The sequence below is a fragment of the Electrona antarctica genome (genome assembly GCF_951216825.1).
Source record: "Electrona antarctica genome assembly, chromosome: 13".
Lineage (NCBI taxonomy): Eukaryota > Metazoa > Chordata > Actinopteri > Myctophiformes > Myctophidae > Electrona > Electrona antarctica.
In genome coordinates this window covers 8,081,352-8,107,146 of record NC_136794.1, presented here as the reverse complement: position 1 = coordinate 8,107,146, position 25,795 = coordinate 8,081,352, and the positions used below count along the sequence as shown (strand labels likewise).

Genomic DNA, 25,795 nt, shown 5'->3' with positions numbered 1-25,795 from the left:
TATAGTCTTCTTCTCCGGGATATACAAAACGTAGCAAAAGAAATCTCACCCCCCCAAAAAACTAAAAAAATTAAATAATAACAAAAAATTAAAATAACAATCCGATGGACAGCCATGAGAAAAATGATGATTTCCCCCTCATCTAACAAATGAAGTCTGATCAATGACAAAAAATATATACACTCTTCAACAATACTGAACGTCCTAATCACTCCATTATAACAAAATATACCATACAAAGTTATTGTAGTGGGCTTTGACATATTACATACAGTATATATATATATATATATATATATATATATATATAATGTATGACATTTAGAATAGCTCTGGACATAATGATGACAACACAGTGAGGTTGCACACTGCCATAACAAGCACCAATGCCGTTCTCCAACACCTCTGAGGTCATATAGGTTGTACCGTCAAATTAAATTAGTATTTTTTAAAAAACACTAAAGCCCCGTGCTGCTGCACAACTAACTAAAAACACTTTGTTGTGCGCCGGTGTCGTACGTGCACCGTCCGGAACGCCAAGTGCAATGTGAGGTTTGTAGTACATCTGTTGCTGTTGGTGCGCGTAGGGCTTTCACTTCTAGTGATTTTTACTAGTTGACTAGTTGCCTCGTTTACTAGTCGACTAGTCGTTTAACTACCTATTGTGTAAAAAAAAAAAAAAACGGTGTACATTGGTGACTATAATATAGCATTCTAGCTGATCTTGAGGCCTAAAAAAAAGAAGAAAAAAAGAAAAAACCTTTTATTTTCTTTCTAGTCGACCAACAAGGTCGACTAGTGAATTTACTAGTCGACTAGTTGAATAGTCGACTAGCTGCTTAAAGCCCTACGCGACAGTGGCACGCAACTGACTAGAAATCCAGCATAACACTTTTATGTCTGCGGGCTGGGAGTGAAAACTATAAACACGTCTGAACGTCTGACATCTTCCAAGTGTCCCCCTCCTAGTGTCCCCCTACTAGCCCCTAACAGAAGGTGGATATGTCATCTATACAAGTTTGCAGTAGGCCATGCAATGCATCTCGTCTCTGGATAAACGCACAAAGACGCTTCCGAATCCGACATTCAATACTTTCTGTCACTCGGTAATGCAACAAGATGAGACAAACAACAACCAAAAAAAAGGGACTTCAAATGTTTAAAAAAAAAAAGTAAAGCGGTACATCCATGAGCTACAATCTTTAGCTGAAGGATATGATGGATAAATCAACATTCTTAGAGATTTGATTGTTACACCGCTGATTCAAGTCTCCCTCTCTATCTTACAACAGGCCCGCCCGATATAATATTCACCTCCAAAAAGTATAAGATCCATCCATTCAATATCTGTAACTGCTATGAATAATCTTAACAGTGCAGAACAAAAAAAAAAACGGTAGTAGTCAAAAAGAGAATATCCTCAAAACGTTGAGGACGACATGACATAAGCATGCATTCTATAGGACTTAACCATGTGAGTAACAGAGCATGGCAGCAAGCAGAACTCAAACAACAAACAAAAATAACAGCGAGTCATTTAGGAAGCCCATAAATAAAATACCCTATCGCACCTTGGACTTCCCGACATACAACACACACTTCATGTGAACTAGCTCCAGTGTCTGTCCGTTATAACATGTGGTTCCCAAACCTTTTCATGTCAAGGACCCCCAAATTGACACTAATCAGCCCACGGACCCTCATTTGAAAATATATGCCACGGAACCCCCATAAGAGAAGATTTGTATGGCTCCAGCAGTGATTCTCAACCCAGGAGTGTACAAATGGAACCAAATATGGACCCGGACTGGTCCATTTGGTTCAATTTGTACACTCTGAGTTACAGACCCCATAAGGGTCCATTTGGTTCCTAACTATCATTTAGCTGGGGACCCCCTGGAACCCAAAGACTCTAAAAATGGGACCCAGTACCTCCCTGCTTGACACTCAGCATCAAGGGTTGGATTGGGGTCCAAGTCCCTGCGACATACTAGCGTCATGTCCAGGGGGTGTACTTGTACATCAAGCTGCCTCACGCTACAGAAACAGGAGATAGGCTCCTGCCCTATGGGCCTCATGGCTTCTTACTCACTTTACCCCTTGGAACTCCCTCCAGGACCCCTGGGGTTGTCCCCGGGACGCCACTTTGGGAACCATTGCCTAAACACTGCTGTCGTTACCATGCATAGCCACATGGCGGCGAGCGTGGATACAATATGCTCATTGTTCAGGGGGTTGGGGGAGAGGAGAGGATGGCATGATGATATGCTTGATGATGAATGATGTGGAAGGCTGTGAGGAACAGCACAGAGAAGAATAGGTCAGTGTGCGACGGGGAGATCCTTACAACGCTTTCCCTGGGCTGATAAGGATGGAAACAGAAAGGGGATAGAATGGAGATAGGCTAAAAGAAAAAAGAAGAAAGAACACGAATAGTAAAACGTACACCCTCAGAACAGCTTTACGTAATTAACCTTGGAACCCACTGGAAATATAAACCCGGTGAGAAATAAATAAATCAAGTTGATGAATTAAGGCAGGGTGGCTAGAATACTGTACATCCCTCGTGTGACCTTCCCCCCCCCCCCCCCCTTCTCGTCGTCAGCTGATGGGTGTGTGTAAGGCTTAAAAATACACCACTAGCGATAGCTCCACTTTTCCACTTTTGGCTCCTAGCCCGCTTTGCTGTGTGGTAACTGTAAGGCAAAGGTGTCTCATGACGGCACAAACATATGGAACATTATCAGTGGCGTGCACAGATAGACACTAGGGGGTGCTAGAGCACCCTTTTGGCAATGTGCCCTTTTGAAAAAAAAAAGAAAAAAACTTTTTTTTTTCTTCTTTTTTTTCGATTTTTCAAAAATAGCAGACCTACAAGTTCATAGCGCGCCACTCGGTGGCGCGCTATGAGCTTGTAGATCTGCTATTTTTCAATAGCTAAAGCATAACATAATGCTAACACCAAAAGGGGTTCCCGCCCAAAATGGATTAAGGCAATCGGCCGGTTCCACGCGCTGCACAAGGTGCCCTTTTTTAACTTGAGCACCTGCCCCTCTAAATGTCTGTGCACGCCACTGAACATTATACACGCATGCACGCACGCCACGCATGCCTAAAGGGTCCGCCTCGAAGGCTGCAAATTACTTGGCCAGACCACATACAGTACATAACATAACGTACATATTTGCAGAGAAGCAAAAAAAAAGAAGTCGACAAGAGAAACAGGCATAAACAGAGGTAAACCTATACAAAAAAGGCCCAACTGTTGACATTTTGATGTAGGACAGACCTATAGTGCATGAAACGACACATTCATAATATGGTTCCCCATGTGTTCAGTGACATAGTCTTAAACAGCAGACGTATTCAAGTAATTTCACATGGACAGCTGAGCTAGAAACTTGAACGAGAATGATATGGGGATATGGGACAGGACGGAAATGGAACTGAGACGAGACCAGGACGAGACGCCGGGGGCAATGATATCTAAAGGGATGACCGGTCAGGAGAGGCCCAAAAAAATGCACATAGTGAACTCTGTGTAGAGGTTCCATGCTTCTGCTTTGTGTGTGTGTGTGTGTGTGTGTGTGTGTGTGTGTGTGTGTGTGTGTGTGTGTGCGCACGAAGTCTGCGCACGTGTGCGCATGTGTGCATGTCAGTTTGTTTGGCTGTATTTTGTACAGTGTTGGTTACACCTCTTGGGAAATCTGTACACACAATTCACATACAGTATGTGTAGTTTCCGAGTGAGTGGGGGAGTGTGTGTGTGTGTGTGTGTGTGTGTGTGTGTGTGTGTGTGTGTGTGTGTGTGTGTTTCTGCGCGTGCATTCACACGGAGGTCTCTGGCCCTGGAGCATAGTAGGCGTATCCAGCCCCCGATAGACGGAGCGTGTAGGGACTGAGAGTGCACAGGTCCGCCGCCCCTGCCCCGTCGGCCCAGTGGGCCAGTAGCAGTTTCTGGGGAAGGGGCTCAGACGTGCGGAGCGAGAGGGCTTCTGGGACCCCGAGGTGGAGGTGGGAGGACAGTGGAGTCAACTCTGCCGTGCCACCCTGCGCCAGCTTCTCATAGTCCTACGGAGAGACAGACCCCAAGACAAAAACAAAGCCAGTGAGGGGGACGCAGGGGCACACAGACGATCAAGGACGTCATCGAGAAGATGAACGGTGCCAGTCATAAAATATGATTTGCTGCACAATGTTTGGGTACAGTATGCGGCACGACAAGGGTATATTCATAAGATCGGACAAGCGTGCAATCTGCAGATGGTCGTTTTAATAAATAATGAGACTATTTCAAGGACACGGCAACCATTTTGTCCTAGACTGCAAAGGATTTCATCAATGAAATGGAAAACGTACGAATGAATATTCGAAAGAATTTGTCGCGGGTTAGGTCGCGTCCGTACATCTTGTCCCGGGTAGCCTACACAGTAGTTGTCTGGTCTATAACCAAATCCTCTGAAAATACCCCCTTGCATTTGAGAGTGATACCATTCAGCTATGGAAACCAGATCCATGCATGCTGTTCCATCTCTCAGCACCAGATGTCATCCGTGATACTAGGTCAACTATGAGAATTTGGAGAACCTGGGGAAGGCCAATGGTTTAGGATCAATGGGTACACTACAGTACTTCTTTTAAGAAAAATTGTTACAGAATTTTTAAGTATTTTTTAAATGTGTGTTTCTGTGACATCTGTCTCAGAGTGGGGCAGTCTTAGTGATCTGGGACAGCCCAGCAGTGTTTAAACCATTTAGGCCTGACCTCAAAATAAATAAAAAAAATCTTCTAAATCCTCGTTTTCTGAAATAAATATTTTCACGATTTTTCAAAAATAGCAGACCTACAAGCTCATAGCGCGCCACTCGGTGGCGCGCTATGAGCTTGTAGATCTGCTATTTTTCAATAGCTAAATTATAACAATGTTTAAAACACCAAAAGGGGTTCCCGCCCAAAATGGGTTAAGCAGTGTGTCTATAAAAAGCGCGCACACACACACAGACTCCAATTCACCAAGTGCTGGCTAAGAAAATGTCAACTAGGTCATCCTGTAGGACCCAAAAGTGCAGAAAAGCTCTATCCTTTTTTTCCCCCAATGTTTTCGTAAAGCTGCGGGCAAGGATCCAAAATGACTCGGAGGGTTCAGTCACATTTCGAGAGAGTAGGCAATGGATTTTCTCTGGATCATGCTAACCCAATTTGGGCGGGAAGAACCCCTTTTGGTGTTTTAAACCTTACGTTATAATTTAGCTATTGAAAAATAGCAGATCTACGAGCTCATAGCGCGCCACCGAGTGGCGCGCTACGAGCTTGTAGGTCTGCTATTTTTGAAAATCGTGATTTCTTTTTTTTTTTGAATTTTTTAGAATTTAGAATTTTTAGAAGATCTTTTTTAAACTTTGAGGTCAGGCATAAATGGGCTAATTCTCATCTCACATGCAGCAAGAAGCACAGCATGGGCACAGAAGAACCAGCAGTGCAGTATTAAACGGAGATTGTTTTTTTTAATCCTAGAAGCCAGTTTTGAGCGAGGAGGGAAAAGCTCCGGAGCACAGCAAAAACACCCAGACGAAAGTGAGCCAAAAGAAGCCCCCCCAAGCCCCCCTCAAACACCCCCTGACTCATATAGCACACCACGACGCCCCATGCAGAGCCGAAGCGGCACGCAAAACAACAGCGGCAGCATTAATAATAACCCCTCCCCTTCCGTTAGAAACGGTCCGTCCGTGTGCCGGTTACCACGGTGACCCTATAGCCCACCTGGGGGGAAAGGGGGGAGGTGGGGGGGGGGTGTTCTAGGGCTTTGCTTTGCAGGGTGTCGTCGTGGAGTTATAGGTCCTAGCGGCTTTTTGTCCACTGTCCCCCTCGCAGGTCCGAGTGGGGCGCAGTGGGTCCCTCTCACTGTCTCCCCCTCCGGCATCGGGGAGGCCAGGGGGGGCCACACAAACCTCCAGGGCCCCCGATGTCCTTACCTTCTGTGGACGATGATGATGATACAGGTGAGGAGGAGGTAACAATGGACCCCTCGGTCGAGGGATAAAACAATGGCATTGAATGTGTGTCTTTAATCCCGTCTCAAGATAACCGTGTTTCAAGGGCAAATCAAATAATTTCCCCCCTATAACAAATCTCTTAATTTCCTCCACTCCTTTTAGACCTAATGGCTGGACTCGAATGGTCAAGCGATGCATTTACATTTTGTACTTTTCAAACAAAGCTATAACTTACAGTTATACAACAGTACTAACTGTGTGGCCTGTTTCACAGATGGAGAAGAAGCCCTGTGCATGTTTGATCATGCCTGTAAAAACCAGCCAATTAATGCAATCATAGGACAATTCTCATCCTACATAAATCAAGAATCACGTCCAAGCACGACTGACACATTAATGACGAACATGCACATGTACACTAGCAATATGCTAAATATGCTAATATGGCCGAAACATGTTAGTATGGGGAATAGGACAGAGTACAGTGCGGTGAGTAGTAGTAGTAGTAGGTTTGACGTTATCAGAGCTGTCGGTACGTGTGGTGAGACAGTGATGAGTGAATCAACATTATCAACATGCCACCATGCATACAGAGAAACAGTGCTGAAAATAGAGAAGAGTCACCTCCTCCTCCAACTCCTCCTCTCCCGTCTCTGTGGGGCCAATCAGAAACTCATTCTGCTGGAGGACTGAGAAAGCATGAAGATGGTGGACGGCTCCACGGTAAGGCACGGGCGTTTCGACTGCCGTTAGTGAGCCGAACACAGATGGCGGGAGTTGCAGAGGGAAGAGGAGGGGGTGAAAGACAAAAGAAAACGAAAAGAGGAACGCAAACAGGAGCAGTGTGTACAGGGAAGGGGATAAGGGGTGGTGGAAGGAAGTGAAGGAAGTGGGCAGGTGTTTTTTGATTGTGGTGGTCCATTACGGTGCAGAGAAAGGGGAAGAGAGAGAGAGAGAGAGAGAGAGGGGGGGGGGGTGGAGAGGGGGGTGGAAAAAGGGAGGTAGAAATCTGTCAGACTTGTCACCTTTTCACTCGAGGTGCAACTTGCTTCACACGAAGCAGGTGTAGCTAATTAAGCAAAAGGGAACCACATGTCACCAGAGTTGGGGTCCGTTACTCAAAAAAGTAATACACTACATATTACACATTACTTTTGAAAAAGGTAATGCCTTACTTTACTTGATTACTCCCTGGAGAAAGTAACTTAGTTACACTACTCGTTACATTACTTTTGCGTTACTCCATAAAATCGCCTGAGATGCATTGTCACATAATTTACCACCACTTAACAAATCTTTAAAATCCTAATAAGGAGGACATACACAAGATCTTTCTTTAGATCAGCTAAATGATGGAGAGTTGGTAACCAAATGGACACTCATTAGATATTTAACCCTTATATCTTTAACTCTTGATAGTGTAAAATAAAACCAAATCCATTTGGTATGATATATGGTATGATATGAAAATGGTTGAAAACCACTGTACCACAGGTTCTCTAGGCAAATATTAACCCAAAATATATTCAAATAAAATAATGAGACTGAGAGAAATCAGTAGCCTATAATATAGGCTACTGATTTCTCTCAGTCTCATTATTTTAGAAAGGGATCCTAAAGCACTGTGAACATATTATGTTCACAGTGCTTTAGGATCCCTTTCTTTATGATGTCGAGTTCCCTGTTCCATTGCTCATTAAATGTAGTTTTTCATTTCGGCATATTAGGTTTATTCATCTCTGCATTAACTAACTAGCGAGTGATTGTGAGAGCACACATTCTACAACAAACAAACCGACCCTCCCACTGGCAGTGTTGCCAAACTTGCCAGGTTTTGGGAGAGAAACAAGCAGCCATGTCTATGAAAACAAGCCCAAAAGAAGCCTGACTGGGCTATTTTATAAAACAAGCCCAAAGTCGCTTATATAATAAGCGGACATGGCAACACCCCAACGTCTGCTCTGTCTCTGTTTATGAGTGAGTGTGGCCGGCTCGATGTGGAGTTTAGCAGCGCTGCGGAGATTTTAATCCCGAGACGACGTAAATGACAGTTATGACACAAGCACTGTATATCACAAAAAACGGACAATGATGTGTCCAGCCAGAGGTTGAGGTGGGAGGGAGGACGACAGGTGGGTCTAAAACCGGACGTCTGGCCACCATACGAGTCCATGACAGTAACAAAAAGTGCTGTGCTGCTGCTGATCTGACACCGGTTTGAAATGTTCTAGTCCGCGACTCCGCTAGTGCGTTGCCAGCACACCATTAGTGTTCATGTTCAACTCATCTCCGTTGTGTGCATTATTCTCCAAAGCAACACTGCTGAAAGCAGCCACATGACGCAAGTAACGAGTAACTGCAGCGCTACAGCGACCAGTAACTGTAATGTGATTATCAATTTGGAGGAGGAGTGTCGTTATATTACTCGTTACCGACCAAAGTAGTGTGATTACAGTAACGAAATATTCCGTTACTCGTTACACCCAACTCTGCATGTCACACACTAGTAGACACTACAACGTCACACTGTTGCTGCTCATAGCTATCGAGGAGGCTATCGGTGTTCCTCGCTGTGTTATATGTTATATTATTGAGCAAACCCTGGCCCAAAAATGTCAAACTGTAAAAGAACACAAGAGGAACGGGGAAAGATAGAGCGACAGTAGCAAAAAAAAGTGTCAGTAGGACAATTCCAACTTAAGAGCTCTTAAATACACACACACACAAAGTGATGTGATTTACTAGTTAGCATAAGCATCTTTTAGTAGGCAGTCTTGGGTTAATGGCTGAGCAAAAAAAAAGCACGTGGTTCCACCACTGCAAAACCTAAACCTCACAGAACATTACAGAGCTAGGGCTCTATTACTCATTATCCCTAAACTTATTTGCCATTTGTTATCATAAATTGACGCACACACGCACACACTCCTCTCTCTCTCTCTGTCGCTCGAATTAATTAGTCTCATGTCGCGCAGTTGCGTCTAGATTCTCCCGGCGGATCCTGCCGGGAGTTGCCTATGCCATAGAAAGCATAGGTGGACCCCAGGCTACCATTTTAAAAGATTTTAAAATAGTTAAAATAGCTGCCCTACAAGCTCACAACGTGTCGATGTAGATAAAGCTAGTTAAAATGTTTTAAAATAGTAATAAATGGCAAATAAGTTTAGGGGATAAAGATAGGGCAAGATAGGGCCCATATAAAGTGTTGAATTAGGAGACTTTAAGGACGCTACCTGTGCGCGCTCGGTGGCTGTGGGGCAGACGGCCCTGCAGAGCACCTTCTTGATGACGTCGGGCAGCAGGCTGATGATGATGAGGAGGATGATGCTGAGCCACGCCGGGCCGCTGGACAGCATCTGCATGAACACGTAGTACATCCTCTGGTAGTTCAGGAAGGGCCTGCAGGGCGGCGACACAACACAGGGGACAGAGGGGGGTCTCAACACCAGTGTTGATTTCGTCCACTAAAACTAAGACGAAAAATGTTCGTCGACCACCTATTTCCACTGACGAAAACTAAATGGAAACTAAATGAAAACGAAGCTATATTGACTAAAACTAATATACTGACAATTTCGTCAACAAATAAAAACTAGACCAAATGTTAGGAAGGGACTAGTGGACAAGAGATCCAGTATCTCCCAGTCTTTACCATTAGTACAATTAGTAGTTTTACAATTGGTTGCACGTTGAAATTAGCCGATCTACAAGCTCACGAGTCACAACGTGTCGCAGCTAGACGCGTTGTGAGCTTGTAGATCTGCTATTTTCAGCAAGTGTAAAAACAGCCATTACGACCAAAATCTGCAGAATCTGACCCTTCCTTGTCAAAAAGTCTGCCCAGCTCCTCACAGCTAACAGTATATCCAGGCATGGCTGAGGGAAGTAGGGGTGCTGGGGGGGGGGGGGGGGTGCTCCCTCCCCCCAGGCACAGCCCCCCCTCGGACGGGAGGGGAAAAATAATAATACATTTAATCCAACCAGATTTCTGTTACTAGGCCTAATAAATATGCTGTATCACAGTATCGGCACCTTAACCTGGTTAATTGCCCATGTCAGTTTGCTCATGTGTGTGGAGAGGGAAAGTAAAAGCCCCTTTTCCACGTGAAAATGCACGAAAATGCGCGTGCACGAGGCGCTCCCCCTACTGAACGTTCAGCACCTCCTATTGCGAATATCTTCCCGCGGCCATGTATCCAGGCTTGCCTATTGCAACTGACAGAGGAGATAAGAGCATGCACATCCACAACCTCACCCAGGTGCTGGACAAACAATGATCAACACTCACTGCATCAAATTTAAAACACCAGTGTGGTGTCCTACAAGGCAATGAAGGGCACACACCTTACCTTGAGCATAAACTGTGCTTCCCATTTGATGCTACAGTGGATCTGCAGTATAGTATCAAGGTTATCTACTTTCACACACATTCACACCCAACCCAAGATATATTTAGATATTGCTGTGCACCCCCAACCATGTCAGTAAGTATAATAGGTCCCATGGTATATACAGTATGTAATTAATTCCTTGTCTACTGGTCCTGTCAAGTGCACAGGGACTGAGTTGGATGTACAGTATGGTATGGGGTCAGTTTAGAATAAGGTTTCAATATTGTCTGCCAGCCTCATAGGTTGAGGAGCATGTCACTTGCTCACTCACTTGCCATAGCAATACGGTCAAATTAATTTCATTGGTCGGGAAAGGCGTCCTATAAAAAGACATTCACTGCACAAGCAACCCACATATACATACATGTGCAGCTGTGCACTCTCCCTCTCTCTGTATTGCTGTCATTTTCTGCCTCATCTATCTTCTCTTTCCTCTCCCAACTCTCTCTCTCTCTCTTTCTCTTTTCTCACCAAGGTTCCATAAGTGATTAGAGCGAGAATTTGGGAACACTTCTTGTTGACTCTTTTTGAAGTACTGCAGATAGCATGTCGTTTTAGACAGACGCTAGGTTTGACATTTACCTGCTATCCTAGTTACTTTGTAGTATTAACTGACTGCATTTACCCCCGTCATTTATTGACAAAGGTTCCTGCCACTCCAATCTTCTCTCCTCAATTTGATTTCCCAAATCAATCCACACACACTTTAAAGTACATTAACCACATCCGTATTCTGGGGGAAATCCACAGAAAACAGCTAATCCACAATTCAATTGGCTATGGCTATTTTCTGCTAAGTGTAGCGAAAACACTAGTACAGAGTCCTGAAGAACTCCCACTCAAAACAACGTATGGGGTTTTAAGTGTTTACAATGAAACGTAACTTTAACAAATATTACAAGACAATGTGTTGGATTATGTATCTCTAGCAAGTTTCAAGTCTTCATGTTGATTTTCATACCTATACCATAATGAACTGAATACATCGTCTTCCTCGAAAATCAAACATACCACAGTATGCTTTAGACGGCAGTAATATGGTTGTCAGTAATGCTACGTATAATGTGAATAAAAGGGCTAAACTAGTGATGGGAGATTAATTGGCAAACACATCGGCCGATTCTAGTTGTTTTTAGATTAATCGTCAAACGTCATCGGTTCGATTAATCAATCAGACCGATTAATTAATCGTCCGATTAATTGGTCTGTCTTTACTGATAAACAAGCCCAAAGTAACAGCTTGAACAGATCTACAAGCGCACAATATTAAATATAAAGGTATTAAAGTTAAATCTGACTTGCCTAAGCCTGCAGTGCAGATACGCGGTTACATGTATTTTTCAGAATGGACAAAATTATTATAATTTTTTTAATACAGAATGAGATCATATCGATATCGGTAATATCGGTTTGCGGCCATAACAGCAATGAATTATATCGGATATCGATATTGGCCAAAATGTCTCATCGGCACATCCCTAGGCTAAACATATCAGACTATGGGCCTATAATTATCGCAAGAACCAGGCCACAGATAGACAAGATAGACAAGGCCACAGATAAGACAGGACACCACTAAAAAGGACAATATACCAAATGATTCCTCCCCAGAGCAGCGAGAATATGACGTAGAAAAGTAGGGACCCCCAGATGACAAAGTGATTGATCCAGGTCCAGTGGTGTGTGTCCAAGGCAAGCTGCAACACAGAAGGACACACATGATAGTAAACACCAGGTTGAGTCAATGAAGTCAATGACAGTCAGGGCCTAAGGGGGGTTACTGCTAACTGTCAGGGCCTAAGGGGGGTTACTGCTAACTGAGCAGCTAGGCTCTAGTAAATCAGTCAATCAATGATGTCCCACACAGAAACATACGCACGCACGCACGCACGCACGCACGCACGCACGCACGCACGCACGCACGCACGCACGCACGCACGCACGCACGCACGCACAACACGTGCCTGCATATACAGAGCACTCACATACGGTACCAATACTTGCTTTCAAACGCATGGGGATTACATAATGCATCATATCTCCGAACACTCACACTCACATACTGTATGCACTGTACGCACAGTACACACAGATGAGATGCACACACACACACACACACTCACACAGCCATGCACTAATAACACACAAATAAAACCCATAATGCACCTTGAGGGTGACGGTGAACACCAGCACAGTGAAGACCAGAGTCCCGAAGGTCCAGTTCCCAAACATCTGCATGGGGGGGGGGGGGAGAGAGACGGAGAACTGGTCGTTACACACGAGGTCATGACGGAGGCCCCGTCACTCGCGTCCTTCTGTGACCATAATGGCTGCCGACTATAGCTCGCTGCTTTAATATCTACGAAGGGAGGATGTGTGCACAGACACAGCATCGCATCATCCCTTACTAATGCACCGGAGAACACCACTCTTTGTGTGGCACCCAATCATCCAAATAGGTTTCCACTATCCTATAATACAGGGGTTCTCAACCCGTGGGTCGCGACCCCTCGGGGGGTCGCCAAATTATTTTAGGGGGTCCCCAAATTATTTAAAAAAAAAATATATATATATATATATATTTTTTTTTTTTTAAATTCACGATTTTTCAAAAATAGCAGACCTACAAGCTCGTAGCGCGCCACTCGGTGGCGCGCTATGAGCTTGTAGATCTGCTATTTTTCAATAGCTAAATTATAACAATGCTTAAAACACCAAAAGGGGTTCCCGCCCAAAATGGTTTAAGGTTATTGTAGCAGTCAATTTAGACATTGCCAAAGCATTTCCGGGGGTCCCCGGCCAAAAACGTTGAGAACCCCTGCTATAATACAGACCCGTTTTTCCATCCATATCTTCCTTGCCGCTGAAATGCAGAGATTGTTTCCCCCCCCCCCCACAATGTTCTCAAAGCTAGACATCAGGAATGAACAGATGGAATGGGAGTAAAGGGGAGGGGAGGTGATGGAGCTAGAGAGAAACTAGGGAATTGATGTGAACAACCGCACTGGTTGCCGGTGCCATGCTGCCGTACTTTACTTGAATTCCTCCATAAGCTTTTTCTTTTTTTTTCATGAGAGAAATCAACGTGATGCACAACTAGGGCCGGGCAATATATCAATATTGTGATATGAGACAAGATATGGTCTGGAATTGTGGACAAGGCGCGTGTTGCCTTGCTATAATAAAGGTCACACCTGTGTGAAGTGAGGGGCGATCTTATTATCATACATCGATACATAGCATTCCGTGCTCAGCCAATCAAATCATCACAAATGTCATTTCGGCCAACCACGTTTGGCTGGGCACAGGAAGGGCTAGCAATAATAATAATAATAATAATAATAGCTCAGATTTATTTATCGCTTTCCTAAGTACCCAAAGTTGCTTTACAATATTAAAAAAAAACGATTTACTAACTACCAACTATTTCTATACCATTCTAGCTGTTCTATTGTTTGTCTTTACGCTCTTAGCAGTATAAGAATTGATGATGATTATGTAGCCATCATTTTTTTTTGTTGGTGAAAGCATTAATAGTTATCACCACAGTATCTTCACAATATCGATATTGAGGTATTTGGTAAACAAATATCATGATATTTGATTTAGTCCATATATTGCCCAGCCCTACGCAGACCACCACGTGAGCTAGAACTGTACATGAACATGAGCGCATACAGTACAGTGCATACAGTCTGTGGCGATGGGAAAAGGCTCAGCCACCCATGAATACTGTAGCAATGACATTAGAAACGGACCCAATGCAAGATTTGATTACACGCACGCACACACGCGCGCACACACACACACACACGCGCGCACACACACACACTCACACTCTCAGCACACATAGATGCAGAATCTGAATCTACAATGTTATACTCTACACACTACTACTACCACAAAAGGAAATATAAGAAGATGTGTAGGGGGGAGCATCTAAGGTATCTACTATGTTAGTGGAGGCTGGTACGTACGGTTAGGTACTGTGCAGGGGGTTCAGGGCTTTGAAAAAGGCTTGGGGGAATAATGGAGCACCATAGAACTGCTACTACACATTCAAATGAGGAGTGCCATGGACGCTTTGAAGTGAGAGGATGGATGGAAGTGGATGGAGCGGTGAGAACTGAAAAGCTTAAAAACGGTACGACAGGAACTCAAGGGGAGCGCGTGGAAGACAGAGAGAGAGCGAGAGAGCTGGGGACAGAGAGACAGGGCTTACCATCTGTGTGTTGGTGGTCATTAGCTGAGGAACAAGAAGAGAAGCAAAATAAAGAAAGGGTAAGCGAAGAGAAGGAGGAAGAAGAGGAAGAGGAAGAAGAAAAAGAAGAGGAAGAGTGAGAGGAAGAGGAAGAAGAAGAAAAAGAGAGAGAATCAGGACAAAAGGGTGAAATAAATTTCAGGATGTTTCAACTTAAAAAACAACAAATAAACAAACAAAACAAAAATACCAAAAGCCAATCAAAACAGTTGGCATGATAACAAATTAACAATACAGAGAAAAATGCTATTGCGTTGTCGATATGAATGGAAGTCCAAATGCTGTCGACCTATACAGACAGACAGAGTGCCCCAGAAGAGGCTCAAAACCTCCCCATATTTACAGGACTGTAATTACTTGACGAGACTTTGACCACAAGAGTGGCCGCGCTGCACTTCATTCCACCCTCATGAGAGAATCCAATGGAGATGGATGAGTGTTCTTAAAGACAGCACTTTGTCAGTGTCCATTATCCTCTTTTATCTTACCTAATGGATAGCTCAAATACCCCACATGTACCAAACCACATGATAATGGCTCTAGTTCCAAAATGGCCGACGCAGCCACTGCCAAAACTTTTGCAGCCTCTTTGTGTTGCCAAGGAGACACACGAGGGGGGTGGGTGGGCGGGCGGGGATACGGGGCCCAGGCTCACCTGGCCATTGCTGGTGAAGGTGGTGTTGTCGAACAGGAAGTAGGCACCAAAGAAGAAGATAACGGCGCCAAAGACGCCCAGGCACGTCCAATAAAGGAAGACACGCCAACGCAGTAGGGAGTTCTTCGCTACGTCCCTGAGAAGAGTCCAGGGGGGGAAACACGGAGAGAGTATAGAGTGCAGGGGTCAGTCAAGCAATGTTTTATTTTATTCTTTATTATTAGTCTTTTTTGTGAGTAGAGTTGCTCTTGAGAATCAGTTCCACACAGACACATCTATCTTATCTAGTACCGTTATCTATATTTATCTATTAACCCATTCAGACCGTACGACGTGTGGGAACGCCATAACTAATCCAACCGACTGGTTCTTTTTTTTTAGTTGGCCTCCAAGGCCACGATACTCCTTGCTCTTCGCACTTGCGCGGTCCAGATTCACTTCCCTGTTTACCGCTGCAGAAAGAATCCCTCGTATCTCCTAATCTAGGGAGTTCTCCGTGGTTTTGACCAGATGGATATACTAAGCTCTTCATTTCTGACTTCTGACCTGCCTCTCGTTCAACATATGAACGCGAGGGATTATCGAGCGACTTTATGGTAACGATAGCGAGGTAAGCAAGCAAAAATATGTCATGTTTTTGTCCTGAACGGAAGGGGGGGGGGGGCTTACAGAGTAAAAGCGGCCATATCTTCCCGGTACCCCGAGCTTCTATTTTGAAAGAAATCCCGCCGCTGATTGTGTTAAAGGGCCACTTCACCCCTTTTGCAACCAGATCTTATTGTAATGATGTTTGTAATACAGGAAACACTTTCCTGGGGTTTTTTATGTGGGTAATTTGTGTTTTTAGATATTTTAGTATTTCAAACTATCTGTGATGTCATGGTCTCACTGCTGGATTACTACAATGACCATAATGCTTTGCTGCACTCACCCCACCTTGTGGAGAGGGCTGTCTTACTGAGACAACATGTAGTCCAGGATAGGAAGGAAGTGAGACCAGTGTCCATGACATCACTGGCACTTTGAAATACTAAAATATCTAAAAACACGTATTACACACACAAAACCCTCCAGGAATGTGTTTCTTGTCTCCCAAACATCATTCAAATAAGCTCTGGTTGCAAAAGTGGGTGAAGTGGCCCTTTAACCCATTCAGGCCTGACGTCGAAATTTAAAAAAAAAAGTTTTCTAAATCATGACAATTTTCGGAAAGATTTGAGGCACATTTTAACGATTTAAAAAAAATAGCAGACCTACAAGTTCGTAGCGCGCCACTCGGTGGCGCGCTATGAGCTTGTAGATCTGCTATTTTTAAATAGCTAAATTATAACAATGCTTAAAACACCAAAAGGGGTTTAAGGTTATTGTAGCAGTCAATTTATATTGGGGGTCGGGAGGGGGCGGGGCGGGGGTCCCGAGCCAAAGCATTTTTGGGGGTCCCCGGCCAAAAACGTTGAGAACCCCTGCTCTTGATAATCAGTTCCACACAGACACATCTAGCTTATCTAGTACCGTTATCTATCTTTATCTATTAACCCATTCAGACCGTACGACGTGTGGGAACGTCATAACTAACCCAACCGACTGGTTCTTTTTTTTTAGTTGGCCTCCAAGGCCACGATACTCCTTGCTCTTCGCACTTGCGCGGTCCAGATTCACTTCCCTGTTTACCGCTGCAGAAAGAATCCCTCGTATCTCCTAATCTAGGGAGTTCTCCGTGGTTTTGACCAGATGGATATACTAAGCTCTTCATTTCTGACTTCTGACCTGCCTCTCGTTCAACATATGAACGCGAGGGATTATCGAGCGACTTTATGGTAACGATAGCGAGGTAAGCAAGCAAAAATATGTCATGTTTTTGTCCGGAACGGAAGGGGGGGGGGGGGGGGCGTACAGAGTAAAAGCGGCCATATCTTCCCGGTACCCCGAGCTTCTATTTTGAAAGAAATCCCGCCGCTGATTGTGTTAAAGGGCCACTTCACCCCTTTTGCAACCAGATCTTATTGTAATGATGTTTGTAATACAGGAAACACTTTCCTGGGGTTTTTTATGTGGGTAATTTGTGTTTTTAGATATTTTAGTATTTCAAACTGTCTGTGATGTCATGGACACTGGTCTCACTGCTGGATTACTACAATGACCACAATGCTTTGCTGCACTCACCCCACCTTGTGGAGAGGGAGAGGGCTGTCTTACTGAGACAACATGTAGTCCAGGATAGGAAGGAAGTGAGACCAGTGTCCATGACATCACTGGCACTTTGAAATACTAAAATATCTAAAAACACGTATTACACACACAAAGCCCTCCAGGAATGTGTTTCTTGTCTCCCAAACATCATTCAAATAAGCTCTGGTTGCAAAAGTGGGTGAAGTGGCCCTTTAACCCATTCAGGCCTGACGTCGTTTTTTTTTTTTCCTAAATCATGACAATTTTCGGAAAGATTTGAGGCACATTTTAACGATTTTTCAAAAATAGCAGACCTACAAGTTCATAGCGCGCCACTCGGTGGCGCGCTATGAGCTTGTAGATCTGTTATTTTTCAATAGCTAAATTATAACATAATGTTTAAAACACCAAAAGGGGTTCCCGCCCAAAATTGGTTAATGGTTAATGTGGTTAAACGCTAACGTGACATGGATGTGTTCCAGGTCTCAATGGATTAAGCCTGAGTTATACTATAAAATAAAATAAAAATGCATGGAGATGCAACACGTTGTGATCTTGTACATCGGCAATTTGCATAGCGTGACACACAACTAAATATAGAGTATAGACCAGGCTTTATCTCTTGTTGCATCAATCCGAATTCCGTTCTCAGCTTGGACACACTTTCCTCTGAGCTCACTTGTACAAAGAGGGATCCCTCATGAGCGTCTCCGCGTTGACGTCCTGTTCGAACAGACTGTAGAAGAGGATGGGAAGCGAAGTGAAGCTGATGTTGTACAGCGTCAAGTACGCAGTGTCGTACAGAGGCTGACGAGGGACAAAAGCACAGCAGGAGAGGTCAACTATTGAGAACTCCGGGAATAATACAAACTCAATAACGAGTGTTAAAACGCAGCATTTCAAAAGATAATGTAAGTATGAACCTTCAGTATAGTTGCCTACCTGCTGTGAGAACCCACAGAAGAACTGATACAGGAACTGAGGGAATATGAAGCACACGTTCTGGAGAGATCGATAAAGAGAACAGAGAGAAGTCTGTTAAGTGAACACACAAAAAAAGTCTCATGGATGAATTTCAGTTAATTTACACGCCACGCAGGGGTGCCCTAAAGGTAGATTCTAGATCTACCAGTAGATCACAAAGCCTGTGCAGGTAGATCACATTCACATGACATGCCCCTAAAGAATACAGTATTTAATTAATACAAAAAATAAACTATTTTTGGCATCTGCCACTTGAATTAAGGTGACTTGATTGATTTACATCAAAAAGGCCTGTCAGCTCAAACCCACAGTGCAATATTTTGTTTTCAAGAGTGTTGCTGTGCACAAAAACGCCTGTAGCATTACAAATTAAATACAAAAAAAAAACAACCCTACCTATTCCATTACTCCCCCTCTATTTCCCATTCCAAGTGCCTTTGTCTTTTATGTAACGCCAGCGCTGCTATTCCAAAGCCCCCTCAGGTACATATTTAAACTATTTTCAGCAATGGTATAGTACATTTTTCAAGGTTCAAGGTTGGACTTTATTGTTACATCTTGTGTACAGGTACATAAGAGTAAAACCTATTTTTGTTTGGCTTCCTTACAGACAATGCAGCGGCATAGATAGCATAATATTCAAAACAACAAAATAGATAGCATAATATTCAAAACAACAAAAAACACAGCAAGCACAGCAAACTAGGGCTTTCACTTCTAGTGATTTGTACTAGTTGACTAGTTGCCTAGTTTACTAGTCGACCCATTATGTAAAAATAGTTTCTTTTTAAATAATATTTGTATTATAATATTTAAAAACTGTGTACATTGGTGACTATAATCTAGCTGATCTTGAGGCCTACAAAAACGGTGGAAACCCTTTTTTTATTATCAACTAGTCAACTAGTACCAGCAAGGTCAACTAGTGGATTTACTAGTCGACTAGTTGAATAGTCGACTAGTTGCTGAAAGCCCTACAGCGAACAAAGGGACGGGTGGGTAGATCCATTTTGAAAGTTAAACAAACTGTGGACACCCCTGGTGTACAGGATATGTCCAAAAAGGGTGAAAAAACAACAAAAGAAACATAAAATAAAATTGAATCAATCATTTGGATACTGCCCACAAGGATCATCAGAGCCTCCATCACACTGCGCCTGGTATTCAGTAATCTGTCATGTGCTGTATAATCTGCCTCTTTGTGATTAGGTGTTTAAATGGGAATAACAAGTGTGTGTGTGCGTGCGTGCGTGCGTGCGTGCGATTTCCACAAGCACCTTATAGAAGAAGTATTGCACGAGCTCAGCAATTCGAATGTAGTAGTAATGGCCGTGAACGAGCAGCATCTTCTTCAGGTGTTTGAACTTTGGGATGGCATAGTCGCTGTTCCTCGCTGCCTGGCGACCCTCTTTACCCATGATGCCTGGAGGAGTGAAAATTAAATTACACAAGGGCTGTTCACATAATCGGATCGGCGGTGACTGGCTGTGTATATGGCTCGGATCAAATTTAAGTACAGAGGTGAGCGTTTCCTCGCCTCGGCTCCAAATGAGAATGAGCTTACCTATGCCCACATGCGCTTCCAGGATCATGCTGACATCATTGGCACCGTCGCCGATGGCCAGGGTTATGGGATGTTCTTTTGAAGCTTTGATTAGCTTCACAATCTAGAAACCAAATATATACATGCAGTAAACAGTATGAACCTACAATACAAATCAAAACCACTTCAGTTACGCTCTGGGGGCAATTTGATTTATAGACATTCATAAAGAGAAAAAAAAGAAATAAACATGTACAAAGAAAGTAAGAAACACAATTGTAAAGTTATGGTTGGGACCTATGGGAAGTATAATCACATGTACTACATGTGATTATACTTCCCAAAGGTCCCAGGACAACATATTCTCTTGTCAAATACTAAACTTAAACTTGCTGTCTGTGAGTGAAACAGTTTGTCATAATTAAGTTTTTTTTAGGTTGCCTCTACTATGACAACATACAATCCCAGAAGGTGTACTAGCCAATTACAACGCAATTGTCTCTCTGGCCTATGGGATCTATACTATTAACTAGCCAACAACACAAAAGTGCCTCCAGGTTATGGGGTAAAGATGATTGACTAGTTCCATTTACCAATGCAGCTTAGTTGGAACTTTCCTTCCCAAAGTCAGGGAATAATTACACAATAAGCAGAAAATGAGAAATCTTTGCCGGTAACTACTCCAGTTTGTGAACGTGTCTTCAAAACATAATGTAGGTGGCCTGGGCCATGGCTCAGTGGTCCAGGCGGGGTGCATACTTAGTTTAGACTAGTCATTGGTTAGACATGGGTTAAGGTTAGGTTTAGCTGTGCTGCCCTGTGGGAGGTTAGGTTTAGGGTGAGGGTTTGAGATAGGTTGTAGTTGTAGGACTAATGACTGGTCTAACCAATGACTAGTCTAAACCAAAAACTGTCTAAACTAAGTACTGCACCCGTCCAGGCACCTTGGCTGGCAATCCAGTCTGGCAGTGTGCCGCGGGTTCGACTCCCGATCCCGACGGCCTTTACTGCATGTCTTCCCCCCGTCCCTCTATAAAAAATATAAAATAAAGGCGAAAGCCACAAAAAAAAAAAGAAGAAACATAATGTAGGCTACTCTGTCTGTAGGCTACTGTATGTGAAGGAAAGGGGTCAGGAGGTCCTGGATGCCATGGATCCGTTGTTTTCTCAGAATTAAAATAGAAACTTGTTAACCCATTTTGACCTGAGATCAGATTCTAAAAATGTCTTCCACATCCTGACAGTTTTCTGAAAAAGCTATGTTTCTTTGATTTTTCAAAAATAGCAGACCTACAAGCTCGTAGCGCGCCACTCGGTGGCGCGCTATGAGTTTGTAGATCTGCTATTTTTCAATAGCTAAAGCATAACATAATGCTAACACAAAAAGGGGTTCCCGCCCCAAAATGGGTTAAAATGGCTCTTCAAATAATAGTATACGAGAGGAGCCCAACCCCAGTAAAGCTGATGTTTAATTGTTAAACACTTTGTTACAATGAATTCACAGTCAAACACCAGCACTAGCAGAGTTTGTCCAGGAAGCTGATTGGCATTTTGTTTTTCGGAGTAATCAGAAACCCGGGGACCAAACTGATACGTTGAATGGTTGCCAACTAACTGACTCTTGGGCAACCAACCATCCCTAACACTAAATGACTTCAGCGTCATAAGGAAGAACAACTGATGTAAAATAAAAAATAGTACTGGGTTTCATCAGCGGTGTTTTTTTTTTGTTTTAGAATCAGCAAAAAGAAGTTGCAGTATAGTTTGTACCTGTGCTTTCTGCAGGGGAGCCATGCGGCAGCAGAGCACCGCGCTACAGTTGCGACAAACCTCCAGGAAGATCTCCCTGTAGTTGTAACCCACACGTTCTGGGTTGGATTTCAGCACCGCAGACAGAGTGGCCCCGTCGATGATCAGGCCAAAGTCTACGCAGTCTACCGACAACCTGAAAACACACGACCGTGACACAAGACAGGTCAACAAGCATGCCAAGCTTTAGCCCATTGAGCCCCGAGGCCAGATTCTACCAAATGTCTTCTAAATCATGACAGTTTTCGGAAAAAACACATGTTTCTATGTCAGTGGTTCTCAAACTATTTCATGTCAAGGACCCCCAGAATTGTATGTATTTGGCCGCCGACCCCCATCTGAAAATACGTTGTTCCAGGGACCCCCCAGAAGCAAAGATATGAGTTAAAAACGTTCACTGTGAAAAAATATATTCAAAGATTTGCGGCACATTTTTCAAAGATTGCAGATCTACAAGCTCGTAGCGTGGAACTCTGTGCCGCGCTATGAGCTTGTAGATCTGCTATTTTTCAACCGCTAAAGTTTAAAATAATGGTTTAAACAAGTGGTTCAAAGCCGACGCGTCCTCGGGTCTAAATGGGTTAAACAGACAAAGCCACCTCTTTAGCAGTCGGCAGTTTTGCATATCATTGAGCACTGCTGAATCATTGATCGAGTACTGTACGGTTGGGTGTATCCATAATTATACGCTACGGTGATGTAGCTCTGTTGGCTCCGTACCCCGACATGGATCTCTGCTGGAGCACGGTCCGGCTCAGCTCGAACAGCACGTCGTGAAGGCTCTGCTCCTCCGTGCGCTTCTTGGTCAGCTCCAGGATCTGGGTGCTGCGGCGGAACAGCTTGCTGGCGTAGCACGTGGCCGCCGCCGTCTCCATCTTGTCCCCGGTCAGGACCCACACCTTTATGCCGGCCTTGTGGAGCGACTCGATGGTGTCCGCGGCTTTCTCCTGGAGCCTGCGTTGGCACAACAACGCGTCAATTAATAGTCAAGTCATTTCATAGGCAGCGGTCGATGGGTTAAGACAACCATGAATTCAACTTGTCCATATTTATTTACATATAATATATTTGTTTTCTTTGGCATTTTATGCTTTATTTATTAGATTGGAAAGACTAGAGAGTAGGGATGTGCTCAGCAAATCCATTTGTAGTGTATTTTTTTGTCTTTACCGACTACACAACAACACGTCAAATTAAGGGAACTATGTCTCTACCATAAGACCTGATTTTGTATAAATTCAGTTAAACCTGTTTAACCTGTAGAAACAGATGCACCTGTTTGAGGTACTTATGTATTATGATCATCAATAGAGAAGAGAGGCAGATATCTCCCCTTGTGTGGTATTGTACGTATATATTGTCTTGTTTTGTTTTGTTTTCGGTTGTATGTATTGTCAATTGTCAGTCGTTTCGTATGTTTGATTAAAATGTAATAAAAAGTTAAAAAATAATAATAATAATAATTAAGGGAACTGAGCACATTTTCTATAAAGCAAAACCTTGTCAGAACAGATTGTGAGCATATAAAGGCCATTTCAAACGCTTAATATTAACATTCAATAAATATAATATTCTTACTTCAAATGCCACAAAAAAGTAGTGCATTTTGAGTCCTTGCATTATGCTCACAAAAATGCAAGTAAAGAAATGCGTTGAAATCGTTGAACAAACAGGGAAAGCCGCGGTTCATTTGACTTTGCTGAATGGACTTATGCTCTAGTGAATTCTGATGGCCTTTCCATGGCGGATGTGTTTTTTTGGGGGAGAAGGTAATTTATTTCCCCAGTGAGTGACACCTTGGAAGCTACAGTACTGTCACATTATAACGCTTCTTTATAGCTGCAACTCAGCGGACTTAAAGAACCTTGAGCCCTTCGGGAAGCAGAAGGATCGGCATCAACAAACAAGCTCCGACTACAGTGGGATTTTACTTTAACACTTTCCCTCCCGTTCACGAGTTACACAAGTTCATTGATGTAGCACAGCTTCCCTCCCGTTCTCGAGCTACACGAGTTACGTTTTCAATTCGCGTTTTTAATACGTTTTAAGACTTACGGGGTTTCCATCTGACAAGAGTGGGATAGGTGACGCGTTTGGATGACGTCACTGGAAAAAAATTTCAGTCGCACTGGCATGCAAAGGATCCTGGGAAATTGAGGCCCCATTGCATTCCAATGGCAATGGTGGCGCGCAACGGGAGCGTTATTTTTTCAACACTACGACAAAGGATCACACCATTTTAAGGCCGATTTTCATGATACGGAACGATGGTGTTGTTGTGGCTGTGTAAAGTGTTTGCGCAATCAAACCGCGATCAGCGACACTTTGGTTATGGGCCGCGAATAAAGCTTGTTTTGAAATAAATAAATCACACCCGTGTGAAGTGAGGGGCGCTCTTATCATCATACATCACATTCCGTGCTCAGCCAATCAAATCATCACGAATGTTATTCCGATCACAATTTGCGTCTTCACATTTCTGTCCTCACTTTTGTCTTCAATGTTTGTGTTTACACAAACACGGAAAGCTGGGCATATAAAAAAAAAACGCAATCTGTGAAAAGAAACCGACTTTTCACTTCTGGTTCATTTCCAGAAGTCGTTCATTTTCATTCGATCGCCTATAGCTACTGTAAGGCAAACGTCTAATCTCTTGTTTTGGGTCTCGACCCGACAAGTTTGGGAACCACTGGACTGGTCGACTAGCCACGCACATCCCTAGTAGAGATTCAGGAAACCAAAGGCAGAGACAAGAGAGACAGGCGAGACAAGACAAGAACGGGAGTCGCACTCAAACTCGTGTCCCCGGCAGCCCACATGGTCCATGCACCAAACCAGATGAGCCACCAGACACCCCCGACGGCCGATAATTAATCCTCTCCCGTTCAATGAGATCACTCTCAAAGACAACAAGCTGTCAACTTGCTGATCGATCAGTTGGAGGAAATCGTTACTCAATTGAGCAGTGTTGGAATTAGTATTGGTCAAAGAAAGAAATAATGGAAAAAAGGAAAAAATCGCTGGGCAGAATTTAAAAAGGTCACGTAAATCTGAGATGGAAATGATTCCTGTTCTCCCCCCTGACAGAGTTATGGCAATACTTTAGTTACAGTATGACTCACCAAAGTCTCTGCCGTTAATCTGACAACCATATTTAAACCGTTCTCTCCCTCTGGCTCTCTCGAACAACACAAACCTGTCTTCCACAGCCGTAGCCCCCAAAAGCACAAAGTCCCTCTCGATGACGTCATAGGCCTGAGCCAGCCTCAGCTCCCTGTCCTGCAGGGCCAGTTTGGCGTCGGTCAGGTGTTGACAGGCCTCCCCGTATTCCGTCGGCGACAGCCTCCGATAGGCCACGCACAGAGTCCGCAGCCCCTCCTGTGTGTGAAGCACAGTGACGAACAGGGTTGTTTTTGGCAGCAAAGTCTCTTGAATAGCTTTCATTTAGTTTTAGTCACATTTTTGTAACCTGGAACGATTTAGTGTTAAGTCTAGTTTTAATCGACTACATTTTCATAAGATTTTAGTCGACTAAATCTACAGTTGATTTAGCCGACTGAAATGTATTTTGCCGTCGTAATGACTGATTTTACACTTGCTGAAAATAGCCGATCTACAAGCTCACGTGTCGCGCTGCGACGCGTTGTGAGCTTGTAGATCGGCTATTTTCAGCATGCAACCAATTGTAAAATGACGTATACTGGATCTCTTGTCCACTAGTCCCTTCCTAACATTTTAGTTTAGTTTTTATTTGTTGACAAACTTGACAAAATCAACAGTATATTTCTTCATAGTTTTAGTCATCACGGCTTAGCTTTTATTTAGTTTTTATGTAGTTTTTGTCTTCAAATGTGAGTTTCTGGCAATGTATTGTTAAAAAAAAAAAGATTGGTTCTGAAAGCAGTGACTACCCGGCTGCATAAAAAATATCACTGTTTTTGAAAAGATTCTTTGTATTTTAATTATTTATTTTTGAAAGTATTCAAATGT

The 25,795-nt window shown here is 43.5% G+C and overlaps 1 protein-coding gene across 1 annotated transcript in view; it reads right to left on the bottom strand.

The window, feature by feature from the left end:
* Window positions 1-3,152: 3,152 nt before the first annotated feature.
* Window positions 3,153-25,795, bottom strand: part of atp11a (ATPase phospholipid transporting 11A) — a 70,362-nt gene continuing 47,719 nt past the window's right edge. The window contains exons 18-30 of the mRNA XM_079518229.1: window positions 25,002-25,183; window positions 22,526-22,759; window positions 21,767-21,941; window positions 20,018-20,120; window positions 19,731-19,876; window positions 18,412-18,471; window positions 18,149-18,276; window positions 15,301-15,436; window positions 14,607-14,630; window positions 12,551-12,616; window positions 11,978-12,081; window positions 9,227-9,392; window positions 3,153-4,071 (exon numbers count right to left, since the gene is read on the bottom strand). Of these exons, the coding sequence (XP_079374355.1) occupies window positions 3,829-4,071; window positions 9,227-9,392; window positions 11,978-12,081; window positions 12,551-12,616; window positions 14,607-14,630; window positions 15,301-15,436; window positions 18,149-18,276; window positions 18,412-18,471; window positions 19,731-19,876; window positions 20,018-20,120; window positions 21,767-21,941; window positions 22,526-22,759; window positions 25,002-25,183 (1,767 nt within the window). The 3' untranslated portion in view covers window positions 3,153-3,828. The remainder of the gene's footprint in view (window positions 4,072-9,226; window positions 9,393-11,977; window positions 12,082-12,550; window positions 12,617-14,606; window positions 14,631-15,300; window positions 15,437-18,148; window positions 18,277-18,411; window positions 18,472-19,730; window positions 19,877-20,017; window positions 20,121-21,766; window positions 21,942-22,525; window positions 22,760-25,001; window positions 25,184-25,795) is intronic.